This window comes from Mustela putorius, unplaced genomic scaffold (assembly GCF_011764305.1).
Source record: "Mustela putorius furo isolate JIRA1106 unplaced genomic scaffold, ASM1176430v1.1 tig00537227_pilon_pilon_pilon, whole genome shotgun sequence".
NCBI classification, from domain to species: Eukaryota; Metazoa; Chordata; class Mammalia; order Carnivora; family Mustelidae; genus Mustela; species Mustela putorius.
The window spans coordinates 1,217,368-1,243,951 of NW_025422368.1; the positions used below are offsets into that span (position 1 = coordinate 1,217,368).

Genomic DNA, 26,584 nt, shown 5'->3' on the forward strand with positions numbered 1-26,584 from the left:
CACACAGATTTTCCAGTAACATGGTAGGAAGACTCCTACACATGCATTGTTAAACGGGAGGTACCTTTCCCTTAATAGGAAAAGACTTTTCATTTTACAAAGACTAAGGCAGCCCTCTGACAGGAAGGGTTCTTTCGTGGTGAGCTCAGTGACTTCAGATCTTTTGTTCTTCAGTCTCCTGAGCTAGGGCAAAGGATGTGGCTGGGGTAGGAGGTGGAGACTATGCATGTGTGTGTGAGTGTGTGTGTTCTCATTTCCGCTTCCCCTTTCTGAGCTGGCAACAGAAATTTAATGAGGACAGAGAGAAAGGTACAACATGCAATATGATACTCTGTCACTGTCCTCACTCAGATCCCGATACCTGGGAAGGGCTTCGCCCGGCTTCACTAACCGCTCTGCCTCAAACTTTGCTCCCTACCTGCGGACAGGTGAGTATAATTTCCACCTCAGTTTTAAGATTATACTGATATGGGATGGTGCTGGGAGAGAGGAGAGAAATCAGCTTGCCAAGAAAAGGGAAAAATCAAGAGAAAATCTTCCACATCCCTGACTTCAGTCTTAAAAAATTCATCACTGTGTCTCTCAGAGCAAAAAGGACCCTTTACTTTTTTTTTTTTTTTTCCTCCTGCCTACTACAGGAAAGGTACTCTATATAGGGTCACAAAACATGAGTTCTTTTGATGGTCTGAATTACTATTTTAAATTACTATTTAAAAGTTTCACTTTTCTCGTGTAGGACGTTCCTCTGTGTGTCTTGCTATATACTCCCTTGTCCTGTAATTTCAAACTGATTCTAACTTTGAAAGTTTTTCTCAAGGAGTAAAGTTCCTCACTTCACTGCAGGTCCCATTCTAGTGCTCGTAACTGTGAACTAGTGGGAATACCTCTCCTAAATCAGTGCTGCTTTGTATCTACTCTCCTCTGAAGCTGCAGAAGAAAGCTGACAAGGAGATAAGCTACAGAAAGATATGTTGGGAGTAGATATGAGGGAAAAGTCATGCAATTGGACAGTGCCAGGCCAATTTAACTGGAAGGCTCAAGAGGGACAAGCACATGTGGGGATTGTTTCTCAGGCTGTACATCTCAGAGATGGATATAGGGATACATTGATCACTTCATGACTTACATCATCTCAGGTGGGGAAGGATCCATGTTCCTGCAACATCCTTTGTCATAGTGGCAGCCGGGCTGAGAATGTCACCACCTACGTGACTTTTGGGGAAAGTAGAAAAATGGAAAGATCTTCCACACTGGGGTTTTCCCAGGCCCCTGCTGTGCAACTGAGCTTTCCATTGGGTGGAGAAGAGGCAGGTCCCCGACACAGAACAGCAACAAGATAAAAGAGCCCCCCAGAAATGGTTTGATAAAGATCATGAGGATTTATAAATACCAGTGACTCTGTCTATTACAAATGGCTGCCTGTCTAGGCAAGGGGACTTCTTAAACAGTATGTGGCAGGTGCTGAGGTTAGCAGATTGGAGGTTGGAGGCCTTCAGGTTGTGTGCCCAAGCTGCAGGTTAACAGTTCTTAAGCTTGAAGGATTGGAGCTGAAAATCTGGTATGAGTCTCCTATAACAGGAAGCATTACTAGGAGGAGAGTAGGCCGGGTTTATCATGTATCTCTACTAGATTAGTATCAGAGAGAACAAGCAGAAGATAGAACAAGAGGGATAGAAAGAGATCTAATAAATGATTTCTTATTCACGGGCACCCCAGGGAGTTTAGAAACTCTTTATAGCCCTACTGATAGCTATTCCCCATAACTCCCCTGGTCCCTGAAAGGGAGATGGAACCCTGCAATTAAGCATTACATAGTGGCCCTGGGAGTCAACACAGTCATTTTTAGTTCAGGGTTTCTAATAGAGAATGACTCGTATTCTAATAGAGAATGGAGAGGAAGTCTTGTCCTAGTTTAAATCATGACTCATGGGTCCACCCTGGGCTACAGTAAGGGGAAAAGATCCAACAGTGATTGTCACTTGATAATTGGCAACTATTCTGCTTTCCACCTAAAGGACAAAAGTTAAATGGGTATCCCAGTACCCATGGTACTTTTTACCCTCCCCATACCCAATCCCAATACAAAAAGGCCTAAACACAGATTCTGAGAAGAGGGGGTGTAGATCATTGTGAAAGAAAAAGAGAGGAGAATTAAAATGAGCACATGAGAGAAAGAGCTGCATTCCCATAGAAACAGGACCAAAGAATTGAAGACATGGAATCAAAGAACTAACAAATCCACTCATCCTCACTCCTGTCTCCAGACCAAGCCATCTGCAAACCAGGACAGGTAAACAGAGGTTTCTTCATCTTGCTGTCTTTGCAGCCCATCCAGGTGAAAAAAATTAGTGTCTCACAGCACTGAGAGCACAGGATTACTCTTTTCCAAATATATAACTTTAATGTTTCCCTGGTACTTTATGAGCCTTCCATAAAGCTCATTCACACTCTGAAGCTGGACATAGGGAAGGAAAGGAAGGAGAGAGAAATAGGTTTTAGATGGTCACTTTTCAGTATTTATTCAGCTGAAATTATTTATGTGAGAAAGACAGTAAGAGAGGAGGGTAAAATAGTTATATTCATTCACTGAAATTTTTCTTTATATTATTTATCAAATAACATCTCCCTTTTTCCCTGAAATACACTGAACTGCTGCTTTAGATCATAGGAGTCTCAGAATGCTGAGATGCTATATTCAGGGGAGTTTTTGTTCTGAAGATCTTCCCAACTGCAGTGACATGGAAGAGAACTAGAAATTAGGAATATATTTCCTATCTATGCAGGAATGTGAGACATACTGCAGGTTGGGGGTGTGTGTCAAATGGGGTGCTGTCACCCTGGCCTGAGATGGAGCAAAATGGCTGTCCTGGGATTTCCCAGCCCTTTGCAAGGGTGGGGATATGTGCATATCTTGGCTGTAAATATGGATAAGATGCAGAAGTTCTTGTGGGCCCCATCATGGAAACTCTGTTTCCTTCTTATCTACTCCCACACTTGTTTTCACTCTCAGTCCCAGTTTACAGGCCCTGTTTGGGCATAGGCACAATATGGAAAGAAGAGAAGAGAAGTCTTTCTAATACGTGTTCCTGGGAGGAGGCCCAGCTAGAGTGGACACCAGAGTGGCATGAGGAAGGTGGTGTTATGTAAAGGAAAAAGCATAGACCTCGGGCTCAGATCTTGCGAGTTACAGTCCCATTTATAACCTTAATATTTATGTGATTTCGGGTAAGCCTCCCCTTCTCTCTCTCTCTCTCTTTTCTCACTTTCTCTCTCCCAACCCTTTCTCTTTTTCAAAATGACTGACCAGGATTAGATAGATGATCTCTCAGATCCCTTTGGGCATGGAGTAAGAAGGAACGAACTACTTACTGTTTATGTTTTCTCTCTGCTCCGCAGCCATCTGGATTTGATACCCACTGTTGTATGCCACTGCTCACTCCTTCTTCTTTCTTATTCCTGAAAGTGTTATGACTTTGGTGAATGGTTTAGACTGAGGGAAGATTAATAATAATAATTGTTATTGTTTAATCAGCACTTCCTTTATATATCAGGTACCTAACCTCCATTACCTGATATTAGCCCCCGGTAGCCCAACAAGTTGTGTGTTACCTGTTTTATATACAAAGAAACTTAGATTTAGAAGGGACAGATGATTTTAGCAAGGACACACATACAGTAAGTAGATAGAACTGTGATTTTAAACAAAGCTAACTCTGATCCCAAGTCCCTTGCTCTTTCTTTACAGGCCCTCTCTTTTCCTTCCCAAGAGTTGGCCATCTTCACTGGGCCCCTTAAAAATATCCCCATGAGACACCTGTAAGCAGAGCTGATATTTGGCAGGTACAAATTGGTAGACCCATAATGATTGTTAAAATATTTCCATGCCAATTTATGATAAATATCAATTGCCCCAAGTCCAGTGACTTCCCATGACCAACTTGACTCTCCCAGCTCTCCCCACAAGATTCCCCAGACCAGTGCCAGAAACTCAATGCCGTATACTTGCAGGACCCAGCTACGGGGCTGTGACTGGTGTCAACTCTGATTGGCCTGTGTTACTCTATAACCACCCTTAAATGTTCTGAATGGCACAGCAATCCGAAAGCAATGTGGAATCCCAGGAAGACTTTTTCCTCTCAACTGGAACTTTGTTGGACCTGCTGCTGAACTGACAGGTGAGCCTGACAAAAGCAGAATTGCTTCGTAATCTAGTCGGGAGTTAGGAAGGAAAACTATGCTAATAACCAAAAAAGGCAACATTTCCTTCACTAAGATTGACACAAAGCCAAGCATGAATTAATTTCGGTTTTTGCTGTCTCTTCATGAGGCTATGAAGTTTCCGTAGAGAGTTTCCGTAGCATGTGAAATGCAGAATTCACTGAAATAGTTTCTTTCTTTTATCCCAAATTACATGTACCATTGATATTTGGGTACAGATATTAGTTTATTTTCTTATTCTATAATTAATGGAAAGACCATATAACTAGAATCAGACCAACCTGAGTTTAATTCTCAACATTATAAGATCCTGTCTCTGAGCGTCACATAACAATTGTTAGCTCAAAGGTGATTATCAGGATTAAGTGATATAGTTTACAAGAAGGTTTTATGGATACATATAAGGTACTCTGTATATCCCAGTAATTTTAGGACCTATCATTTTGGCACATGTTACTATATGGCGAATCTCTGACTACATCCCTTAGAACACAGACTGAATGTATATGGTATATGCAATGCATAATAATGACAGACCCATAAAGGTTTCCTCCTGCTACTACACTTGCTACTTCTGCTGACGATTTTTGTTAGAGGATACTCTTTTCAAATGGAATTACACTCCTTTGGGCCCCTTTTGGGCTTCCCCAGTTCAAGACTCACTGCTTTCCTGAGTCCGTGGAAGTTGGGAGTGCAGGCACGTCATAAATCAGTGAAAATCACTACCTCTAAAGAGATGTAGAAGAGAGGAAAGGACAAGGGGCTGAAAATGAGAGCAAAAGGGAAAATATGGCTTTTAAAGAGTGACTCAGGCAAATAGCAATAGAACCAGTGTGGAATTTTGGGGGTTGAGGAGCACACAGTTAGTAGGAACATCAGAGAAAAAATACCAGCAGGCTAGGACTTCCTTCCTCACAGGAGTTAGATTAAATAAAATACCAAATACAAATAGATTAAATACAATAAACCAGTATCACGAAAATGGTCCTCAGATTCCACAGGGAATGTTTGACCTAGAAGTGGAAACTTAGAATGGAAACTTCTAGGAAAATATTTTTTAAATAAAGAAGAACTTGATAGTTTAAGCTTTATAAAATTCAATGTGGCCCTTGTGTCCCATCAATAAAAGATCAGCATGACTATGCCCCAAGCCTCTCTGCTCTTCACCACAAGGTATAAAATTACATATACATTAGGATTAGTGACCTATGGAGAGTCAGGAGCCGCTGTCCCATGGCATGTACTAATGAGGTTAGTTATTCAGCATCGGTATGATTCTTGCTCCTCTGTAGGTAGAGCATTTGCTGAGCCTCTCCTGCAATAGGTACCCTGCTGGATCCTGAGATGGGGCTTGGGGGAAGGGTTACAAAGAAGGGGGCATGATGACAAGACGGGTGACCTCTTCTCTCTTGCAGCATAAGGTGTGGGCATATGTGTTATTTGCTAGAGGTGGGGAAGAGAAGAGATGACAGATAGGTTTTCAAAGTACAGATAGAATTTGTGTGGTGGGGGGGAGCAATGAAACCTTCTTTAGCATCAGCTAAAGAAAAAGTAGCAAAAATGTTCAAACTGTGCTGGAGCTCAGTGAGCAATGCCTAATGGAATTACACTCCTTTGGGCCCCTTTTGGGCTTCCCCAGTTCAAGACTCACTGCTTTCCTGAGTCCGTGGAAGTTGGGAGTGCAGGCACGTCATAAATCAGTGTCACCAGGGAAGGGAATCTGTCAAATGGGAAGTAACACCAGAGGCCACAGGACCATTTCCTAACGCTTCTGGGGAAAACCATGCAAAAGCATTTTCTTTTACAGGTATTATCCATACAGATATTTCAAACTCAACTAGAATAAATTCAAATGCATTGGTATTGAAAGCAGATTTGTATATTGACTCCCACCAATTCATTTTCAAGAGGATGAAACTGCTGTCCGAGGAGGAAACCTAACTGACTTGTCAGGAGTCAATGAGCTGGACCAAAAAGTTGAAAGAATGCCCATGTCTACCCTGATTCCTAGTCACTACTCTTTTCATGGCTCCCAACTCTCTTATACATCTAGGTGTATGTATTTGTATGACTCGTCTTGAAGGAACTATGTCCAGGCCCTTCTCTCTATTACAAAACTGCCATCTGCAAGCATCCAGCCTGCAATTCTTTCTAATGCTGTCACTGCTGATGTGCTTGTCTGATATCATTTGCTGCTTCCTCCACATTCCCACAAAGAATACCCAGTTTCTTATCTCTCAGAAACACAGCTTCCTCCTATGATCTCTAACTACAGTTCTATCCCTCCCTCCCTCATAATATCACTGTGTTCATCTTGTTCCCATATAACATGTCTCTGCAGCAGATATTGGGGGGAAATGAACGTGTTCAATTCCCTGGGTCCATGTCCAGTCTGCCACAGCCGAGATTAGCTTAGATGTGCCTTGCATCTTTTCTTTCAGGCTTGAAACCATGTTGCTTTCCCAAGGGAAAAAATTATTCCATTCTCACCCACATTGCTCAGAAAATGCCTGTCATTCTCAGTGGGCGGTAGAGTCCTTAACTCATCCAGGCTTTTTGTTGCCATAACCATAATAGTCATTTATTTATAAACCCTTCTTTGGAATTCTTCAGCATCGAGGATTCTGTTCCATAGGCTGTAGAAGCCAGGTCTGACTTCATGAAGAAGGTTCACTAAGAACTGGGCTTTGCAAGGGCAGCGCATCAAAGGCCGAGGGACAGGAAGATAGAGAAGGAAAAGAACATGAGAAGAACATAAGGTTTAAAATGAGATAAGCATTTTCAGGGGGCAAAAGAGAAATTAGCCTATATGTGTCTGATGTATTTTCAAAGATGTGAGATGAATGTAGAATAAATTCGTATCACAGAGGGTGTCGAAACCCAAGCACAGGTCTCTATCTACCATCTCAACTAGCAAGATTCTAGTACTGCACTAAGCGGTATGGGGGCTCAGCTATAAAATGGCACATCCAGAAGTTTACAGTACCAGAAGCATCAAATTTTAGGGCAGAATGTCCCAGTTGAGAAACTGAGACCAGAGAAAGGGATCGAATTTTCCAAGGTTATACCACTAGCAAGTGGCAGAGTGAAGTGCGGGAGTCACATCTTCCTTCTTTCCTCCTTTCTTTCTTTCCTTCCTTCCCCTTTCCTTCCTTTCTTCCTTCATTCCCTCCTTTCTTCTTCCCTCCTTTCTCCCTGCCCTCCTGTCTTCCTTTCAAATTCCCCTCATTACCAAAAAATTCTTCTTTGTGAGCTGAAGAATTCTAAGAATCCTTGTGATTTAAATGAGGTCCATTTACTCTGGGAATTAGAGACAGTAGTCAAGTCAGCCTTTGACATTTTCTCCTCTGGACCAACTGACATCAACCTATTCAATATTTTGAAGGTGCAGAACGAGGTAAATAAACCCTGATCAAGGCATTTAGATTTCCTAAGTTCTTCTAGCTTCATCCTTTCTTTTATCACCCCACAAGAGCTATGACTAAAGGACAAGTTTTCTCTGTGCCTCCTCTTTGTGGTTTCCCTGCATCACAAGCTGAATTTACTCATTTAATTGCTGTTCAAAGGTCCAGGCAGTGGACAAAGAGCCAGGTACTCAGGGTTAACAACATCTCAGGTTAACTGTCTCTTGTTGGAAAATACTAGGGAATGGGCAGGACCGAAGTGAAAGAATTTAGGTCTAACCACAGTAACTATGCATCATCATTCTTGTCTGGGTATGTTTTGTCTGTAGCAAACAGAGGCATCCAAAACAATTTTATTGCCGTAGGAAGGCACTTTAGGTTCAGGATGGTCTTTCCAAAAATGGCTATGTTAGGGCCTCCATGGTTGCATGCCTCCCTAATGAATTTGTATTGAAGTCTTTGAAGAATAGGAGTCTCTGGAAACCTGAACTCATATTTTTTCCTCCTGCTTTTCCTTACTCCAACAATTAAGAGCATAGCGATGAGGATGGAGCTGTGGAAAGCAGCTCCAGAGAGCAGAGGGATGAGTCGTGAAGAGCCCTGGTCAGGCTTTTCTGTGTCCAGTGGGTTGAGTGTGGCAGGCGGAGGAGAGGCAGGAGGATTGAGCTTCCACTGATTTATGTGCATTAGCCTCTAGGCTTTTTAAGCTTTATTCATTCGGGCAAGATTCTTCTCCTCTTTCTTCCTCTTTCAATAAGTGGCTTGTGTCATCGGAACATATCTTTTGGAAGACACAGAGATGTTGAGCAGGCAGTGTTAAATGAAATATAAATGTATAAATGAACTGAGGAGTTAACTGCTAGCTGTGGAGAAGCTCACGTTGACAAATTAAAAAAGAATGACTCTGCAGGTCGTGACTGCTCATTGTACAAGGCAACATCTCTGCCTGTTTGTTTGTGTTATGGGATTTTTTTTTTCCCAAGAGAAATCTTATGTGGACCCCCAATATGTAAAAGAGCGGGGGAAACAAACAAACAACAGACTCAGAATGATTCTAGTTGGAGTGACATCCTGGCTGTGGCACCTTGGAAATTTTGTCTGATGTTTGAGATCTGGAAATTCTTCAATTATCTTTATAAAGACCAAATAGAGTGGACTTTATCAATTGTCAATTTAAAGATATTCTAATTTTAGTGGAAGAGTGGAAGAGTCTGAGAGACAACATTCTTAAGGATTGAAGAAAACTGTTTTCTAAGACAGTATGCCGGCCATCGTGAGAAGTAGCAATTCTTTAAGTTAGAAGAACTTTTTCAGTGTCCCTTAAGTCATAAGATGTTTGAAGTTCCAAAATTTGTTGATTTGAAATACTTTCCCTGGTATATGTCAGAGCGTTTGTGGGGGACGTGTGTGGGGCGAAGACAGAGGAAGGGCTGGACAACTCCCCCCATCCTTTTTGAAAGGGCAGAGGGGTCATGCTCCTCTGTGCATTGCTGGGAAGATGTGGGGGCAGCCCTGGAGTAGTTTCTGAACAGAACATGAGAGAGTTATCACTGTATTTCAGCTCTCCAAGCAGCATTCCTGGGGCAGGAGGCCCTAAAGTCTGAGCCAGGGCCATGGAGGGCTCTGTGCTGAGCCCTACATCCTGGGAGAAACGGCGGGCCTGGCTCCAGCAGAGCCGCCACTGGCAGACCCAGGTCCTGGAGGAGGAGGCCACAGCTGCCCTGCAAGATGTCTCAGATCCAGAACCTTCCAGCCTGGACGATGTTTTCCAGGAAGGTAAGAGGCAGTTAGACAATAGAAAGACTTGCCCATGGTCTCGTGCCAGGGGAAACATGCGAGCAGGCACAGGTCTGCAGAGTGTCCTCTGCAGGGGGTCCCTTGATGAGGCTGGGTCTTCAAGGAGACTCATTTTGATGGGTTTAATGCATTTAAAGGAAGAGTAAAGAAATGCAAAATATATAATTTGGGGAGAGAAAGATAGGCATAAAGTAAAGAAAAATAAAACACATTTTTGCATCATCCCCAGAAGCTCTCTGTAAGGGCCTGAGGTCAGGTTCTCCTGAATGCCTTGGGGTATTTTTATTTTGTCTGGGAAACAAAATGACACTCAGTTTGGATGCCTGGATTCTGGTTACCACTCTGCTGTGAGCAAGTTGTGTGACTTTTGGCAAGTCACTTACATCACAAAGACATATTTGTCTGATGGAAGTGGTGGTACCTGAAGTCTGAGTAGGACTTTTCTTTTCCTCCAAGCCTCTCAGAGCTTCTTTGAGGTTCAAATAAGACTACAAACATTAACGTTAAAAACAAAAACAAAAAACCCTCATATAAATAAACCCATCTGGCAAAAAACAAAAGCACAAACACAAGTTTGTGATATTTTTGTTGTTGTTGCTTTTTTCCCTATTATTTATTTTTTATTTTACTTTAAGAAGAAGGATCCACCCTGTTCCCAAACCCTGGAGAGAAGGGAGCCGTGGGCCTGTCATCCTGGGCATTTTCCAGGTTCTAGGAGGAAGGAGGCGGGAGGCAGAGAGAGAGAAGAAGCACCCACTATTTTTATACATGGATGTATTCCTGTCATATCTTAAAGAAAAGTTTTATGGGGGAGAAGAGTCTTGTGACGTGGCTCACAAAGGATACACTTGCAGAAGGAGATGGGTTGCAGGGAGGAAGTCTGACCTCCCTCAGCTCTCACGGTGATCTGACCTCTGATATTTCCAGGAAATCCAATCAACAAGATTGAAGACTGGTTGCAGGATTGCGGGTAAGTCCTGGGAGACCCTGGCAGTGAATGCGGCGCAGGTGTGGAGATGCTTGCTGGTACCGACTCTTCGGAGCTAGGAGATGGGAAACGGGTTTGATTTGGGCCTAAAGATCAGGAGTGAGGTTGAAATGCTGGAGGGGTGGGGGAGTGGACTGTACAGGTCTGGGTCAATGTTACCAGTAACTGGGCCTGGGCTGTAAATGAAGTTAACTCCGAGCTGAGACGAAGTTAGGGTGGAGGTCTGGAAATCCAGGCTGGAAGTGGTCTAAGTCCAGAATGATGGAAATGTCTGGGGACTGTCTGGGCTGAGTGGTAGATCCCCTATTCCATCGCTTCTCCCTCAGACTGGAGTCTTACACCGTGTTACAAAAGAGGAGTTAGAAACCTCGTTGTTCTTATGAGCACAGGAATTCATCACTGCGTTTATTTCTACTACAGAACACAGGACGATGGGCTAAGGGTTTATCCTGGTTATTCAAAGTGGTGAAGAACAGGAGCAGGTACTTCAAGACAAAATGCAGTGTCTCCCTCCTCAGAAACACTAAAATATGAGGACCCACACCCCATCAGTACCATTTTAGGCTCAGTCTACCCAGACAGATATAAGTCTGATCATCTATGTGATAATTCTGAGAATTTATAACTCCTGCCTGCTCCTTCTTTCCCCTCCAGGAATGTTTCAGACTTTCTATAGCCTTTAATCTGAACTCATCCATTAACACATAAATAAACCCATCCTTGCTTATTTGGTAGGAAATAAATAGTACCAAATTATCTAAGGTTGTTCATTTCAACTCTGCCCCAGAAAGTAATGCCCGAAAGGATTTATTCTGTGTTTTTGTGGGTTTGCAAAACAGACTGCCCTTATTGTCCTGACCTGGCTCACAATTCATTGCCTTCACAGTCTGTGAAGGGTCCTCAAAGCTCAGGAAGTGAAGGGATGGTAAAAACAGGGATGTTTGCACATTCTAGTGTGTCACAACTGTCCTAGGATTTGGAATGCCTTACCTGGTATCTACAGGAGAACCAGTCAACTCAGCTAATGTCTTTATGTCATTAATTACTCCTGAGTCAGTTTACATCACTAATGACAGAGCATTTGATGATGTCTAATTGTCTAAATGGCTTAGAAGGGGACCAAGGAGTTTAAAATATGCTCCTTGACTTCAAACATACTACATTCTAGCTGAAAAGAATAAATTCACAGGAATACAAGATTCTACACTCCAGAGATTACCCTTCCCCACTTATATTCCACAGAAATAATCCCTAAACCAAAACATGTACTGAAAAAGTGGTCTGGTGAATCAAAAGGCTCAGAGTTGAGCCTACACTCCTGCAAACTATCTGTGTGAACACCTGTCAGAAAACAACCAAACTCCTAGCTCAGACGCCTCACCTATAAGGTGGAGATTTAGAAGAATAATGTCTCAAAGTTTCTTGTGAGATTTAAATGCGATAATGTATGCTTATAAAAAATAAAAAATTAATTCAAAAAAAAAAAATATGTGCACAAGTGTTCCCTGCCCTGTAGTAAAATGTGAGCGGTGAGATTTATAAAGAAGAGACTTTCTGCTACTTTAAAACAGCTCTGTCTATAGACTTAACATCTATCTGTCTAAATCTCATTATTTCTCAGAAAAGTATGTCCAGAAATGATACACACCAACTCTAGGACAGTGGTTACCTCTGGGAAGGAAAAAAGTAGGAAGGTATGGGAGTAAAATGAAACTTTAGTTATATTTTAATATTATATTTATATTTTTTAACAGAGATCAGAAATGAAAATGACAAAACGTTTACCTGTGTGAAAACAAGGTGGCAAGTGCAAGGGTGTCTGTCACATTTTCTTTCCCTTTCTATGTGTTGAAAAAATGTCAATATTTACACTTTGAAAAGCCTACAGGAAAGTCTCTTAACACATATTTGTCTCTGCAGGGGGGATTTAGGTTCATAAAATATTTCCAATTTTCTCTATTTTCTAACCTTCTCTAATATATATGTAATATTTCTTAGTTATATGGGAAAATTAGAAAAATTAAGGGCTGATGATGGTTGACGATAGCTACAAAACACTGGATTGTGATAATAGATGATGAAGAAGAGGGGGAAATGGCATTGCAGATATGCCATTCTGCGTCACACAGTGTTCAGCTCTTAGGCTGTTGAGACCACAGAAGAAGGAAGGTGAACAAGGAACCTACATTCACTGGACATCTGTTTGCTCTGTTAACAGGTGCCTGCAAGGCGTTTTTCAAATTTTACTTAAAGACTGTATAGTTTCTGTTTTCTTTCCAATGTCAAACAGACATCCTCTGATAGGAAGACAGTTTTGTTTTCTGACAAGCTCTCCAAGAAAGTCTACCAACTTCCTGAGTGATTGAAATATACTTGACTACAATATTATATTAGTTTCAGTTGTACAATATAGTGATTCAACAACTGTATATGTCATGAAATGCTCACCAAGATGGCTGTAGTCACTGTCACCATACAAAATTTTTATAATATTATTGACTATATGCCTGATGCTGTACTTTTCATCTCCATGACTTACATATTTTATAACTGGAAGTTAGTACCTCTTTCAATATGCAGTGTTTCTGTCTGTTTCTTTTATTCAGCATGATGTTTGTGGTGCTCGTCTATGTTTCTGCATGCAGCAACAGGTCATTCTTTTTTATTGTTGTGAAGCAGTAAAATGTATATTTATCATACAATTTTTCCATTTCACAATACAGATTTGGTGTCTCCCAACTCTGGGTTATAATGAATATTATTTCTTTTGGTGAACAGAAATAGGTATTTCTATTGAGAGTAAACAGTGGAATACTAGTGTGTTTCAGTTGTAGTTATAATAACAGTCAGTTTTGGCACTTGCATTAATGTGTAGCTGCAGCCCAAGCATTAAATACAAGAGTAAATCTCAGTATTCTAGTAGTTGACTATATAAGTTATGGGGTTTTGGGAATAATATTAAAATAACTTATACTGATATTTGTAATGATATATAGACTAACATTTATGTTTGTGATATGATCTTAAAATACATTTTTATATAATTATCTGTTAGGAAAAGAAGCACATATATGTTGTTCTAGTTATATTATTAGAACTACTCATTCTTTTTTTAAGATTTTATTTACTTATTTATTTGACAAAGAAAGACACAGGGAGAGAGGGAGCACAAATGAGAAGGGGTAGTGAGAGAGGGAGATGCAGGCTTCCTGCTGAGCAGAGAGCCTGATGTGGGGCTCAATCCCAGGACCCTGGAATCATGACCCAAGCCAAAGGCAGACACCCAGCAACTGAGCCATTCAGGTGCCCCTAGAGTTACTCACTCCTAATTAGCTCGGATATTGTTACACATTTTATTTTTTTTTAAGATTTTATTTATTTATTTGACAGAGATCACAAGTAGGCAGAGAGGCAGGCGGGGGTGGCGGGGGGGGGGGGACAGGCTCCCTGCCAAGCAGAGACCTCAATGCGGGGCTCAATTCCAGGACCCTGGGATCATAACCTGAGCCAAAGGCAGAGGTTTTAACCCACTGAGCTACCCAGATGCCCCTTGTTATACATTTTATAATGTACCTTGATGTACAGTTTTTTTTTAATGAAGACATAAAAATTCAGATTTTGGAAAATGTAGTTGATTTTTCACTATTGAAAGGAAAGCGTCTATAAAAGATGTCTATACATGCAATGATTTATTTTGTAAAAAACACAGCTTGATCTACAGATATTCAATTAGTAAAACCATTGCTATTATTAAACATTTCATTGAGTGATTATATACTGAGATTACATCCAAAGCATCATGTGCAACTTCCCTTTTAAAAACTTTCAGGACTTTTCAGTCCTTGAAGCAGACTTAGATAATGACCACAGATAGGCATCCAAATCCCCCTGTTGGGTATTTGAGAACACAACAGCAGCTAGGAAGCAAGAATACAAGCCAGGCACTGTGGTCCCAGTTCACCACTTTTCATAGACTGCTTCACTCATCTGCTTTATACACAGAATTCTTCCTTGTCTGTAAAACTGAGTTGTTTCTCGCCACCATGTATGCTGATTTCTGTCTGTTCCTCTTGTGGAGATGGTAGAAGTTTGATAAGACCCTATCTTAAAATGTAAAATTAAAATCTGTAACCAAGATGCAGTTTCTGCTGCTTCCTGAGAGATATGATCATCAGCAAGAACCTGGCTCAGAGAAAAGGAAGAAGGTGTGGGGAGCTAAGCTGACCTCCCAGAAGTTGAAAAATATCAGTATTTGTATGTGTGATGGCTCCCAACCCTCTGCTTTTTTTAAATGTATCTCTCTGGTTTTGCTTCTATATTCAGTCTTTCCTATTTTACCAAGCATGTGCAGACTTGTTGCTCACCATGCTGACTGTGGACAGTGCAGTCGGTGCAATGGCAGCCCACTGTACAGCACGTACACACATACACAAAGACAGTACGGTGCGGCACAAAATCCAATGCTCTCCAGTCCCACTTCCCCTGGCCACTTTGGAGAACTTGTCAAGGAACTACTCTTAGTTTGCTTCAACCTAAAAGCAATTAAATACTGCTTGATCTCATTAGGAAATTATGAGAACTAATGGGACACATTTGAGGAAAAGTTCCTTGGAAAATGTATGATTTCAACCTATAAGATTGTTCTTTGGTTCTCAGATACTCTGAAGAAGGGTTTTTTGAGGAAACAGGACAGTCAAGCTACAATGGTGAGTACAGGCTCTGTTCTTTCTCCTGTTGTTCTTCTACCAGGATAGGGACATGGCTGTGTGTGTGTGTGTGTGTTTATGCACATGCACTTACATATGCAGGCATAAGAATGCAGGCTGTGCTTTAATTGCCTGTCTATTGGTAGTCACAAGGCAATCCAGGAAATCCAAATGAGGGAGTAAATGTTGGCTCAGAGCTGACAGGCTAACTAGCACTAAAGATTATCTGCCGTCAGTGGTTGCTCAGCTAACAACCACTGCTATGGGAAAAGAGTTTTGTAAGATGTGTGTGAGTACATGCTCCCATGTGTTCACTATCTGACAGAGGATTGTATACATGACTATCTGATATAGGGGACAGGTTAATTACAGGTGATTGTTTATGTCTTTCTTTTTTGTTGTTTATGTCTTTCTAAATCAAAATATGAATGTGACTTCTGAGGTAGTGTATGTAGAGCTGGGGGAAATTTTGCAAATGTGATGTATGACATGATTACGTGGTTACAGATGTTCATATGTACATGTGTGTGTATAGTGTGTGTGGTGTGTGTATGTGTGTGTGTGTGTGTGTGTGTGTGTGTGCACAAGCCTATTTTCTCTGACTTTTGCCTTATTTAACAGGGTGTCTCAGCCACGGAACCAGCTTTGAAGATGACTTGACCCTAGGAGCAGAGGGTAAGTGGCACAGCGCTTTGATGTTGGAATCAAGGAAGGGGATATATAAGAGACGAATTCAGGGTAGAAGGAATAGGGGAATCGCTGTAGAAAGAAACAACCTATTCCCTGGGGTCTTACCTGTGGGGAAAGAGCAGTCTCATTATGAACTAATATTAAAACTCATAAAGCTTCATGTGCCCAGAAATGCTTCTTCACCAGCCTGCCATGACATCTACCAGTCCATCATTAGGGCTTTCATCTGTCCCCTGGGAGGACAACATATAAAATCACCATAACATTGGCTGCCCAGACATCTTTAAAACTGTTGTCTGTATAGGAAACCCAAAGCAGCCTGAACAGTGGGTATAAGTAGGAGAACACACTGAAGGAGAAAAGAACTTGAATAATGGATGGAGATGTGGCAACCTACTAGTGTCTCCTGAGACCTGTGGAGACTCGTGATGTGAGGCAGGAACACTAGCCTGAAGGGCTGAATGATGTTCTCTTCCTCAGAACAGAGAAACTCTTGCCTCAACACCAGTCATGGTATATAATTCAGAGGCTCTGGACCACTTCCTCCCTCCCATATCTGCCCCCCCCTTCCTGGTCTATGTTTGATGAACTTTAGATACCCCACAAAGAGCAGAGTTCATGGGGTTCAGCTAGCCTGTAGTAGTGGCAGAGGGGAGTGAAGGGGACTGAGTGTTAATTACAGAGAGGCAGCTTAGGTGATTTTCATTTTCCTTTCTAACTTTCTCTTTGCCTTTCTGTTCCTTGTCCAGCCACACTATTGGCCACTGAAGGCAGGGTCTTCTCCAGGTAAGTGTTAAGTTCCCCCAGACTGAATGATGTCTTCTTCAGGAGCTACTGAACTGGTATAGATGGCAGAGACAAAGAGATGAAAAATAAAGAGCCCAAGAGTCACAAGAGAGAGTGAGATTTTCCAACCAGGAATGAGGCCCTAGACTGAGATTTCCCAGTAGACGATAGAAGGTACCCAGCAGGGAGTAAATATGCCCAGCAGAACATGTCTTGGATCCAGGGTGCAGACTGCTTACAAGCTTATAGTGACATCAACTCTGATCCCTGCAGGAGCTTCCTGGACCCAGTACGGCCCTGCCAACTCCTTGATCTTGGCTGCAGCTTGGCCTCCAGCAGCATGACGGGTGGCACCAACAAGACTAGTTCAAGGTAGGTATTGGGTCTGGCAGGGATGTAAGGGTGGAAAGAGGAGAGGCCCAAGAGAATGGAACCAAGAACCTTGTCAATTTTTTCTGGGATATCTTACTGGAGGTTTTATGCACTCACATACTTGAAAAATATGGCCATATTTACTTCAAGAACACTGAGGTATGTGGAGGAATCTACTGCTCAGAGCTGGATGCTCTGTAAAATAAAGGTGACCTTGTACCACAGGAGGTGTAGCATGGGAGTCATCACAGTCCCTGGACTTATAGTAAGTGCTCAATCAACAATTAATGAAGGTATTGATTGGTTGGTTGATTGAATGAAACAATAAAATATTAATTCACTCGGGCAATCTCATATCCCCCAATGCAGGCCAGGCATAACTACGTGGAATTAGAAAAGACAAAGCCAAGTGCTTACCCCTAGAAGCTCAACAATCAAAAAGAGTGAACAAAGGCACACACAAAGAACTTTTAAAAAGATAGAAAGTGATGAAAACTAATGTGTTATAATAAAAAGTATTTGGAATTTGGTGTCACAGTTTGAATCTGAGAGCCGGTCCTCGGACTTATTAGCCATGGAAGTGATTTGTCTTTACTGAGCTACAGCCCTGGCCAGACCCCACTTCAATTATGTCAGAATCTCTGGAGATAAGACCCTGATATCTGCACATTTTTATCAAAGTACACTTGACATACAAAGTTATATTCATTTCAGGTGTACAACATAGTGATTCGACAATTGTATACATTATGCTGTGCTCACCACGGTAAAGGTAGTCACCATCTGTCATATACCATGTTATTATGGTATTACTGACTATATGTCTTATCCTTGTCATCCCGATGACTTATGTCTATAGAATCGGTAGTTACTGAGCTCTCGTGTCACCCAGCTTGGTGGCAAACGGATTTGGATGTAGGTACATGTGAGTGCCGTTCCAAGAGATAGAGAACTTGATCTTCTGTAATGCAGGGCTTCTGTCCTGAAAATAGTGCTACGAAAGGGTCTACCTCTCAAAATCACGTTTTGAATATACCTGCATTCGTTAATTTTTACCCCAGGGTAACAATAGAGTTTTGTGTTTCTTACATACTTCTTGCTTTGCTGTCCCACACAGCCATGAGGTGAAGCTGGGGAGCAAGTTGCAAAGCTCTAGGCAAAAGCCAGCCAAACCATAATGTGTGCAGGTGGGAAAGGATTGATTAATAACATAACCACAAGATTTCTTGAACTCTAGTATGTTTTTGATTTTTCAAATCCTTCTCATAGCACATTTTCATTCATCTATCATGGTGTTTAAAGTACTGCAATGGGGGTGCCTGAGTGGCTCAGTTGGTTAATCGTCTGCCTCTGGCTCAGGCCAGAGTCCTTGGATCAAGCCCCATGACCCACTCCCTGCTCACCAGGGTATTTGCTTCTCGCTCTCCCACTACCTCTCCCCCCGCTTGTGCTCTCACTTGCTCTGTCTCTCTCCCTCCCTCAAATAAATAAATAAAGTCTTTTAAAAAATCAATTACTGTGATAGAATCTAATCCAATTTTTAAACCAAGGCTGGATTGTAGTTCCATGTTTCATACAGAAAATGTATGTTCGCAGAAGTGAAAGTTTTTCTCAAAGTCAGGAGGGAAGGTAGAGAAATGATCGGAAAGGTAACTCAGCTCCTAACACATTTATTCAATACTCTGGATGACTGTGTAACTCAAAGTTGCCCGTATTTACCAAACTCCCTCTTTTCAGCGTCTCTGAGATCCTGGACAAGGTGCAAGAAGATGCAGAGGATGTCCTCTTCAGTCTGGGCTTTGCCCAAGAGGACCACAAGGAAACTTCGCGGATTCCTGCCCGATTTTTCACCACCCCCTCTCAGGCCAGAGGCATTGATTTCCAGCTTTTCCTGAAGGCCCAGGTGCAGAGGATAGAGATGGAGGACCCTTGCCTCATGCTGGCCAGTGAGTGTTCCCATGGATCTGCTCTACTTCTCTGCCATTCACAAAAGCGATCAGTGGCTCCAGATCCTGCTTTCTCTCAGTCAGCTTCACTCCACCCTTTGTCTTCTGTGTCTATTTCTCGGCCTCCTTTTCAGTGAAGATGGAGAACTTTGATGTCTGCTTATTCCTCTTAAAGAAATAGTCATCAAGGGACCTCGTATCACTACTGCTTTCTTAGGCTTTCTCTCCTTCAGTTGAATCAAATGAAAACAGTGTCTTTAAGTCTTATTCTAGTTTTTATTTCTCAGTTGCAACAGTAGAATGTTCCCTTTTTACAGCCACTGTATTAAAATCATTTCCTTTTAGAGCAATAATCTCAAAGTTCTCAAAGGTAGATATGTTAAATTGTCCAGGGACTTTATAAAACATTCAAATTCATGGGCTTTTTTTTTCCATAAAGGGAAAGGCTCAGGAGTATTTATTTTAAACAAGCACATGGGATTCTTATGTATAATCTTTAGAACACATCCAGGGAAACAATTATTTAAGTTGTTCTGGTTTCATATTAAGGAAAGATATGAGAGAGTTTCTCTACCTGGATGAGGCATAAAAGACTCTATTTGATTATATATATTAGAATATGTTTCAAATTATATTCTGCTATACCCCCAATATGATTGTATTATTTCAGTATTGTTTCAGATTCTTTGCATCAGATTCAACTTAAAATAAGCTTGGTAAAACCATGCTCCTGAGCTCTACCTGTTGAAACAAAGATTTTGAGTTAGAGTATTTTCACAACCTTAGATGATTCTTATGCACACTATTAGAATATAATTGATTGAATTTATTTTATGTACTATGCACATAATTAAGTGTTAAATTCTGGAAAAATGGACTAGGCAAGAGGTACACAATTCTTAAGCCTTTTGGAAGCCTACAGTTTAAGAGATATATGGCTTATCACAGTGTTTTCCAAACATGGATGTCCATATGAATTACCAAAAGGTATTGTTAAAATGCTTGAGATAGAGTCTGAGATTCTACATTTATAACGAGTTCCCAACTAGTGCCAATGCTTCTGGATTATGACCACACTTTGTGAAGAAACGTCTAACAGAATGATAAAGTCATAAGTGTGAGCCCCACGTTGGGCATGATGTTTACTTTTTTAAAAATGATATCAAAAGTTCTGTACCCTAGTCTATTGGCTAGTAATTGTCATTATTCCAATCTGTTTATGCTCTGAAGCATTCTAGAACCCTGAAGTTTTGTTATTGTCTAAGAAATAAGATTGGTTTTGTCCTTTATTTTGGTCATGTTTGTCATCTAAAGCAAACAGTAATTGAAGCCATTGTTTAGAACATACTGACAGCAGAAAGGATATGTGAAATCAGGATATAGAAAACTTCCCCATCCCATATAAAATTAATTTTTGGACTGAAGGAAAATATCTATTCAGATGGGGAGTCAAGAAGTCAAGAAAGTCAACAAAGGGGATCCTGAGTATGAGAAATCTAAATGGGAAAAACGCTGGTGGGGAAAATGGCATCTTCCTTCTGAATTTTGAGCCTTAAGAAGGCTTTGAAGGAAGAGAAACAAGAGATAATTTGCTGATGACCCCCAGATTCACCATCTTCAACCCTTGTGTCCAGGCAGGTTTAAGCAGGTGCAAACACTGGCTGTCACTGCTGATGCCTTCTTCTGTCTCTACTCCTATGTGTCTAAGACACCTGTCCAAAAGTTTACACCATCCCACATGTTCTGGAATTACAATCCAACTGATGTGCCATCCATCAGGATTCTGGCTCCAGAACCTGAACCTCAGTCACCCAGAGACCGCCTCCGGAAAGCCATCTCCAAGATGTGCCTGTATACAAGCCCCCGAGATCGGCTGTCACCACCCCATAATATCCCCAAAAGGAACAGTCTGGACCAAGTGGTGTGGGAAGTAATGGACAGAGTGAAAGGAGAGAAGATGGTCTTCCAGCAAGACCCTGGATTTGAGCCAGGCTCAGAGGAAGATCCTATGCCACTCATCAGGGATACAAAGCTACCCACTTTTTCTGGACTCTGTACTCTTTGCACCAGAGAAGAAACACAGCAGGGAATGTCTGCAATGCAAGCACCATCACAAATTCTGCATCCTAAACCAGAGGCAACCCGTTGCATGCATTCTCTGCCCTTACAGCAGAGAACAGACCCTGCACAGGTAAAAAGAGAACCATGGGGTCTACAGGCCACCAATAAGGAAGCCAAGGATGAGACTTTCTGGAGAAGAAAGAGCAAAGCAAAAAAGAGCTTGTTTCAGAAGAATCCCATGAGCAGGAGAGTTAAGTCATTGGACCTGTCCATCATGCAGCAGAGCCGAGAGCAACCAGCATGGCACCAGTCTCTGACCCAGCAGCTACAGGACACTTGTGACTTGGAGGAGACAAGTGAGTTGGGGGCAAGAGAGAGGCTGGCAGATAAAGGTTCTGGATTCTTGCCTTTCAGTAAAGGGAATCCAGACTCCCTGTCCTCACCAGATATACCAACTCTTGAATTACATTCCAAAAACTTTGGGAACCAGTTAATAGAGAAGAAGAAAGATAAATGGGCTTGATTTCTTAAGATCATCCAGGTTTTCAAAGCTTTCCTAATTCCTCATCTGATCTGATCTTCACTAAAGTTCCTCATCAAGCACACCTGGCTCTATCATTTGTGGGATCTGCACCAGAATACACATAGATGCTGGTTATACACTAAGCTAAACACTAGTAAATAAAATGTGCTCTCTTCTACCTTAATAAATTTGTAACCATAAAGACCTGGAGGTCCAGGTTCAAAGTTAATATTCTCAGATTCTTAGGACTTCTGTGCTAGAACATGGCAGTGTGGGCAGAGCCACTCCCCAGCTCTGGCTCTGGCCTATCCCCTTCTCTTCCCATGCCCAGATCTATCCTAGACCTTAAGGGATTTCACACATAGATGTGTGAGCACCTGGCCTACAGATCCAAAACCATGTAACCTCTACCCACACAAATAGCCATCTGTTGGTCATCACTTGTTCCTGGGGGTGCATACACTAGTAGAGAGGGTGACCCCTTTTGACTGGCAAAACCAGTGCAATTCCCTGGAGCAGAGTTGGGGGCATCTGAACAGTATATCCCGGTATCCTATGGAACCAGAGCATGTTCTAGAAGGGGCAGTGCAGGATGAGATGAATACATCCTGTTGGTCCACCAACTCTTCATCCTGTGGACTCTCAAAAACTCAAGACTCCTCTTGTCTGGCACTCTAGACAGTACCGCCATCAAGTGATGACCTCTCTTGGGAAAGCCCTCAGATCCTTGCCACAAGAGAAGCTGTGATGATTTGCAATATTGTTTGCATATGTGTCACCTGTCATTGGACACAGAGCTGCATCTCAACTCCTGCCTTCCTCACTACTGCATTCCTGCAACAAGAGAAGAAGCCAAGTCTCTCAAGTATACTCAGCCTCTTTCCCCTATGGCCACCTGCCATCTGACACCTCTCCCCACTGGTTCTTAGTTCTGCTGGGATCTTGGTTACAGGTGCAAAGCCACAGTGAGGAAGAAGAGAGATGCTAGCCCAATGGTCCCAGACACCCCCCACCCCACCCTGTACCAGGCTTTTGCTGGCAAAGACTAAAGAAGTATTTCTCTTTCCCTCCCACCCTCCCTCAGGCAGTGATTCTCAAGCCTGGCTACATGTTCCTAATTGTCCAGGAAGATTTTTTTTTTTAATACCCACAAGGAAGGGTCCCACAACCTGTAATTCCAATTTCATTGATATGGCATGGAAATCAGTGTCTGATTTCTTTTTTGTTTTTAAGCGCCTCACGTGATTCTATTATGGCTGGTTAGATACTTCTCTAGATCAGTGGTTCTCAGACTTTAGCCTCACTTAGAGGGCTTGTTAAAATGCAGCTGTCTGAGCCCCAAGTCCCAGAGTTTCTGATTGAGAAGTTTTAGACAGGGCCAAAAATTTGAATTTCTAATCAGTTCCCAGGTGATGCTGATGCTGTTGGTCTGGCAACCACTGTCTGAGAACTATTCTAGTGTTCTAGAAATGTATAACCTTAATATTCAAACTGTAGTCTGCCGGCCAGCAGTATTAGCATCATTTGGGATTCTGTGAAATGTGGATGCTCGGACCCCACTCCAGATTTAAGGTATCACAATTTTAATCAAGATCTTAAAGTGATTTGTTTGCACATTGAAGTTTGAAAAGTGCACTGCTATAGTTTTTTAGCAGGCGAGAACCAATCATAAAACACTCCATCCCAGCTCCTGCTCATTACTACATTCTAATCAGCCCACATCACCAAATGGGGAAGACTCCGGGTATCTCACAGCCATGCTCCCTTAAGCTCTGAATTCCTTCCTACAGTGAGGGTCTGAGATCCATAGCTCTCCTTCCCTGACAAGGCAATCTCACATAGGTGGTTATGGCAGCTAAAATGTCTTCCCTTTCAGTATGAGTTTTGAAGATTAACAATATCAGAGATATCCCTTATAACTTTGAATGCTTTGGCAAAAAAAAAAAAATCTGTTATTTAAACCAAGGATAAATGAGGCACCTACTCCCTAGTACCAGAGAGAAGATGGCATCAGGAATTAATTAAGTAAGTAAATGATTTTTCTAAGGTAGTAGAAATTGATATCCTTCTTGAATCAAATCAATGAGTCTTGCTTAGAGTTCTCTCCATTTCGAATCCCTTAATTTACTGCACCTCCTGGCCCAATAGTTATTTTTGGTCAATACCCTAAATTTGCAGTGTTACTTGTCCAGAATCACAAAGACCTTTATACTTCTAACTCTTTTAATTTTCATTCTCTGGGAATTTAGGGCCATAGTCACTCTCCTTTATCTCTTACTCATTACTTTCTTCCCCAGGTATATAAATTATATGTATACAGTAATTAATCACAAAAGAAGTAAATATCAGAAGGCAGCAACACATCATATACAGCTGGGAAAGTTTAGGCTATGACGTCAAATGACCAACCCTATATAATTCTCCATGATCTTGCAAAAATCACTTGACTTTAATTTTATCTTACATAATAGGAGAATAATTATATACATATATATGTATAAAACTATATATATGTATGTGTGTGTATACATATATATGAACTAGGCATTTATGTAGAGATTCAATATATTACAGGGAGGGTGTGAAGGAAATAACATAGCTACTGCTGATTTTAGAAAAGGTAATCATGGGCATAAAATATTTAGATCAGTGATTCTCAATCCTATAAGATTTTTTAATTGCTATTTTCAATAGACTTAAATGCAAATCTCTGAGGTTTGGATTTGGGCATCATCGTTTCTTCTTCTCTTAAAACTTTCCTACTGCTGCATAGCAAACCACCCAAAATGTAATGGTTTAAAGAAAAAGTTATTTATTTTTTGTCACTATTTTGTGGGTTTACCAGACGGTTCTTCTGCTCTTCTAACCTGTGTTCTCTTATGCAGCTGTTTTTGGCTATTTGGCTGGCCTCTACCAAAAGGTCAAAATGGGTTCCCTCCCACTTCTAGAACGTTGGTGTTGACCGGCAGGGGCGATCTCTCCGTGTGCCGTGTCATTCCTTGGCAGTCTGGCTTGTTTCAAGCGGATGCTCGGCAAAAACAGAAATTGCAATGCTTCCTTTTAGGGATGTGTTGCAAGTTTCACAATGTTCCCCCTACCACATTACTGGTTAAATCAAGTCACAAGGCCAACCGAGATTCAAAGAAAAGGAAAATAGACTACGTTTTAACAGGAGTGGCAAAATCACAATGCAAAAAGCCATGTGGAATGGGAGGGTTGTTGTGCCATCTTATAAATGTCCATCACATTGGCTCCAGTGCACCATGAGGGTGAAGAATAACTGCTTTAGGGACACATGGGTGGCTCAGGTGGTTAAGCATCTGCTTTTGGCTCAGATCATGATCCAGAGTACCCGGGATCAAGCCCCCATGTCATGCTCCCTGCTCAGTGGGGAGTCTGCTTCTCCATCTCCCTCTGACCCTCCCCCTGCTCTTCTCTCTCATTCTCTCTGCTTTAATCATTCTCTCTGTTTTAATACCCTCATATATTAAAGACGCACTGAGGGTAAGCTTTCTTGCTACAGCTCATTCAGACTCAGCCACAGTGTACAAACTTGAAAAGGAAACTAACCAGTAGACTTATCAAATTAAAATAGAAAATGTGGAGTATATGCTCCACTGCTAGGTTACTTTGCCAATAACCTAATTTACTCTAAAATGCAAAGCTTTGCTCAGATGTTATTTGTCCAGCAGATGTCAGCCTCGCACAAGAAAATGCCAAGATGTCCAGTAGAGCAGGCTGGGTGCCGGACCTATCAGGTCCTTTCTGGGCAATATCCAGGACACCAGTTCCTCTCACACAGCTGCCCCACCTTTGGCCAACTGCCAATGTACAGAAAGATTGAAACTGAATTGCCAAGGAGAAAATATTGCTAGGAGCTATATATTTCAGATAAGGAACTAGATTCCATTTTCCTCCAGGGTTATGGGATCTCATCACAGCACAAGAGATTGTGGTTAGAAATACTGTATCTCGTTTATTCTAAGTTACACATTTTCCCACATTTTAATATCTCTGTGATATAATGAGTCTTAACAATTATTATTTCAGCCAAGGTCTCTTTTTTTACCTCCATAGTTAAATATTAAATAATTGAGTCTTGCAAAAATGGTTTATCAGATTCAATAAAACACTGTAACTTTAGAAATTAAATGTACTTATTCTCTTAGGTAAATGAGAAAATTATTTTGCAGATTTCCCTTCTATGATTCCCTGGAAGACTAAGGGATTGCTTCTTCACTGACACAGTCTTTGGCTGAGACAGGGGGTCACAGAGGTTTCCAAATCCTTCAGATATTCCATACATTTGTTTAATTATCTTTTCTCAAAGCTATTAATTATCTCTCTCAATCCACTCCTCTATCATCCTTTAAGAGATCACAAGAAGGGGGGAATACCTATGAAAACACCTCAGGACTACCAAGATGAAAGGCTATGTGATAAATAGGGAAGGGGGAAATTTACCTACTACTATCAAAGGCCAAGTGAGCTGGGGCAGTTCCTCTGATGGGATGAGAAGCAAGTCCTCTCTGCCTCCTCTAGGGTCTGATCTCCTGGGGATTAATGATCTTCCAGAAGCTCTGTAGCAAGCAGAGCTTACACATGTTACCTACAACTTGTCACCAGGTGTGAGCATGGGTGGGAAGGAGTAGCAGACCCCAGACAGCCATGGGGTCCAGATTTATAGTCTTCATGTTGCACAAAGACACTCAAAGAGACAAAGGGGATCAAAATTCAGCTCTGCTAATCTCAAGGGTCTTCATCTTCTAAGAGGGAGTTCCTTTTGTTTTGTTTTGTTTTTTCTAGCTCATCTACTTAAGGTGAGTGCCTTTCTGCAATTAAAACAAGGCCACCTTCTGTTAAAAGTGGATCTCATCTCCAGCTGTCAGTTTTTATCCCTTCCACTCTCTCATTTAGTCTCTGCTAGAGAAGAAGTCCTAATCTTCCCCCCAGATCCTAGGAAAGGATGACCCACATCGTTCCTCATAGTTTACACTGTATTCATAAATATCAGATGCACAGCCCTTTCTCTTAGTGCCCCGCTGCTGAAATGTAAGCTGTTTGACCTTTATCAAGTTTATAAGAAGCAGGCC

At 41.6% G+C, this 26,584-nt stretch overlaps 1 protein-coding gene across 6 annotated transcripts; it reads left to right on the forward strand.

Annotated features, from left to right (window-relative positions):
• The first annotated feature begins 238 nt into the window (after positions 1–238).
• TESPA1 (thymocyte expressed, positive selection associated 1) lies at positions 239–25,638 on the forward strand. 6 transcript variants are annotated; one of them, XM_045073061.1, is made up of 11 exons: positions 239–428; positions 4,009–4,175; positions 9,184–9,398; positions 10,347–10,389; positions 12,162–12,207; positions 15,064–15,113; positions 15,735–15,788; positions 16,553–16,589; positions 16,863–16,961; positions 18,699–18,907; positions 20,542–25,638. In XM_045073061.1, the coding sequence occupies exons 3-11, from the start codon at positions 9,351–9,353 to the stop codon at positions 21,489–21,491; spliced, it is 1,536 nt and encodes a 511-aa protein (XP_044928996.1). In that variant the 5' UTR covers positions 239–428; positions 4,009–4,175; positions 9,184–9,350; the 3' UTR covers positions 21,492–25,638. The 6 variants fall into 6 exon arrangements, with proteins under 6 accessions (XP_044928996.1, XP_004774576.1, XP_004774575.1 ...); XM_004774518.3 differs by lacking the exon at positions 12,162–12,207 and having other exon boundaries at positions 244–428; XM_013046931.2 differs by lacking the exon at positions 12,162–12,207 and having other exon boundaries at positions 244–428; positions 4,095–4,175.
• Positions 25,639–26,584: the final 946 nt, after the last annotated feature.

Excerpts from the sequence above, each read along its gene's own strand:
- TESPA1 (XM_004774519.3), top strand. The coding sequence starts at position 9,236 with ATGGAGGGCTCTGTGCTGAGCCCTACATCCTGGGAGAAACGGCGGGCC. Across the intron at positions 16,590-16,862 it reads GAAGGCAGGGTCTTCTCCAG|GAGCTTCCTGGACCCAGTAC; the intron begins GTAAGTGTTAAG and ends TGATCCCTGCAG. Across the intron at positions 18,908-20,541 it reads CCCTTGCCTCATGCTGGCCA|GCAGGTTTAAGCAGGTGCAA; the intron begins GTGAGTGTTCCC and ends CCTTGTGTCCAG.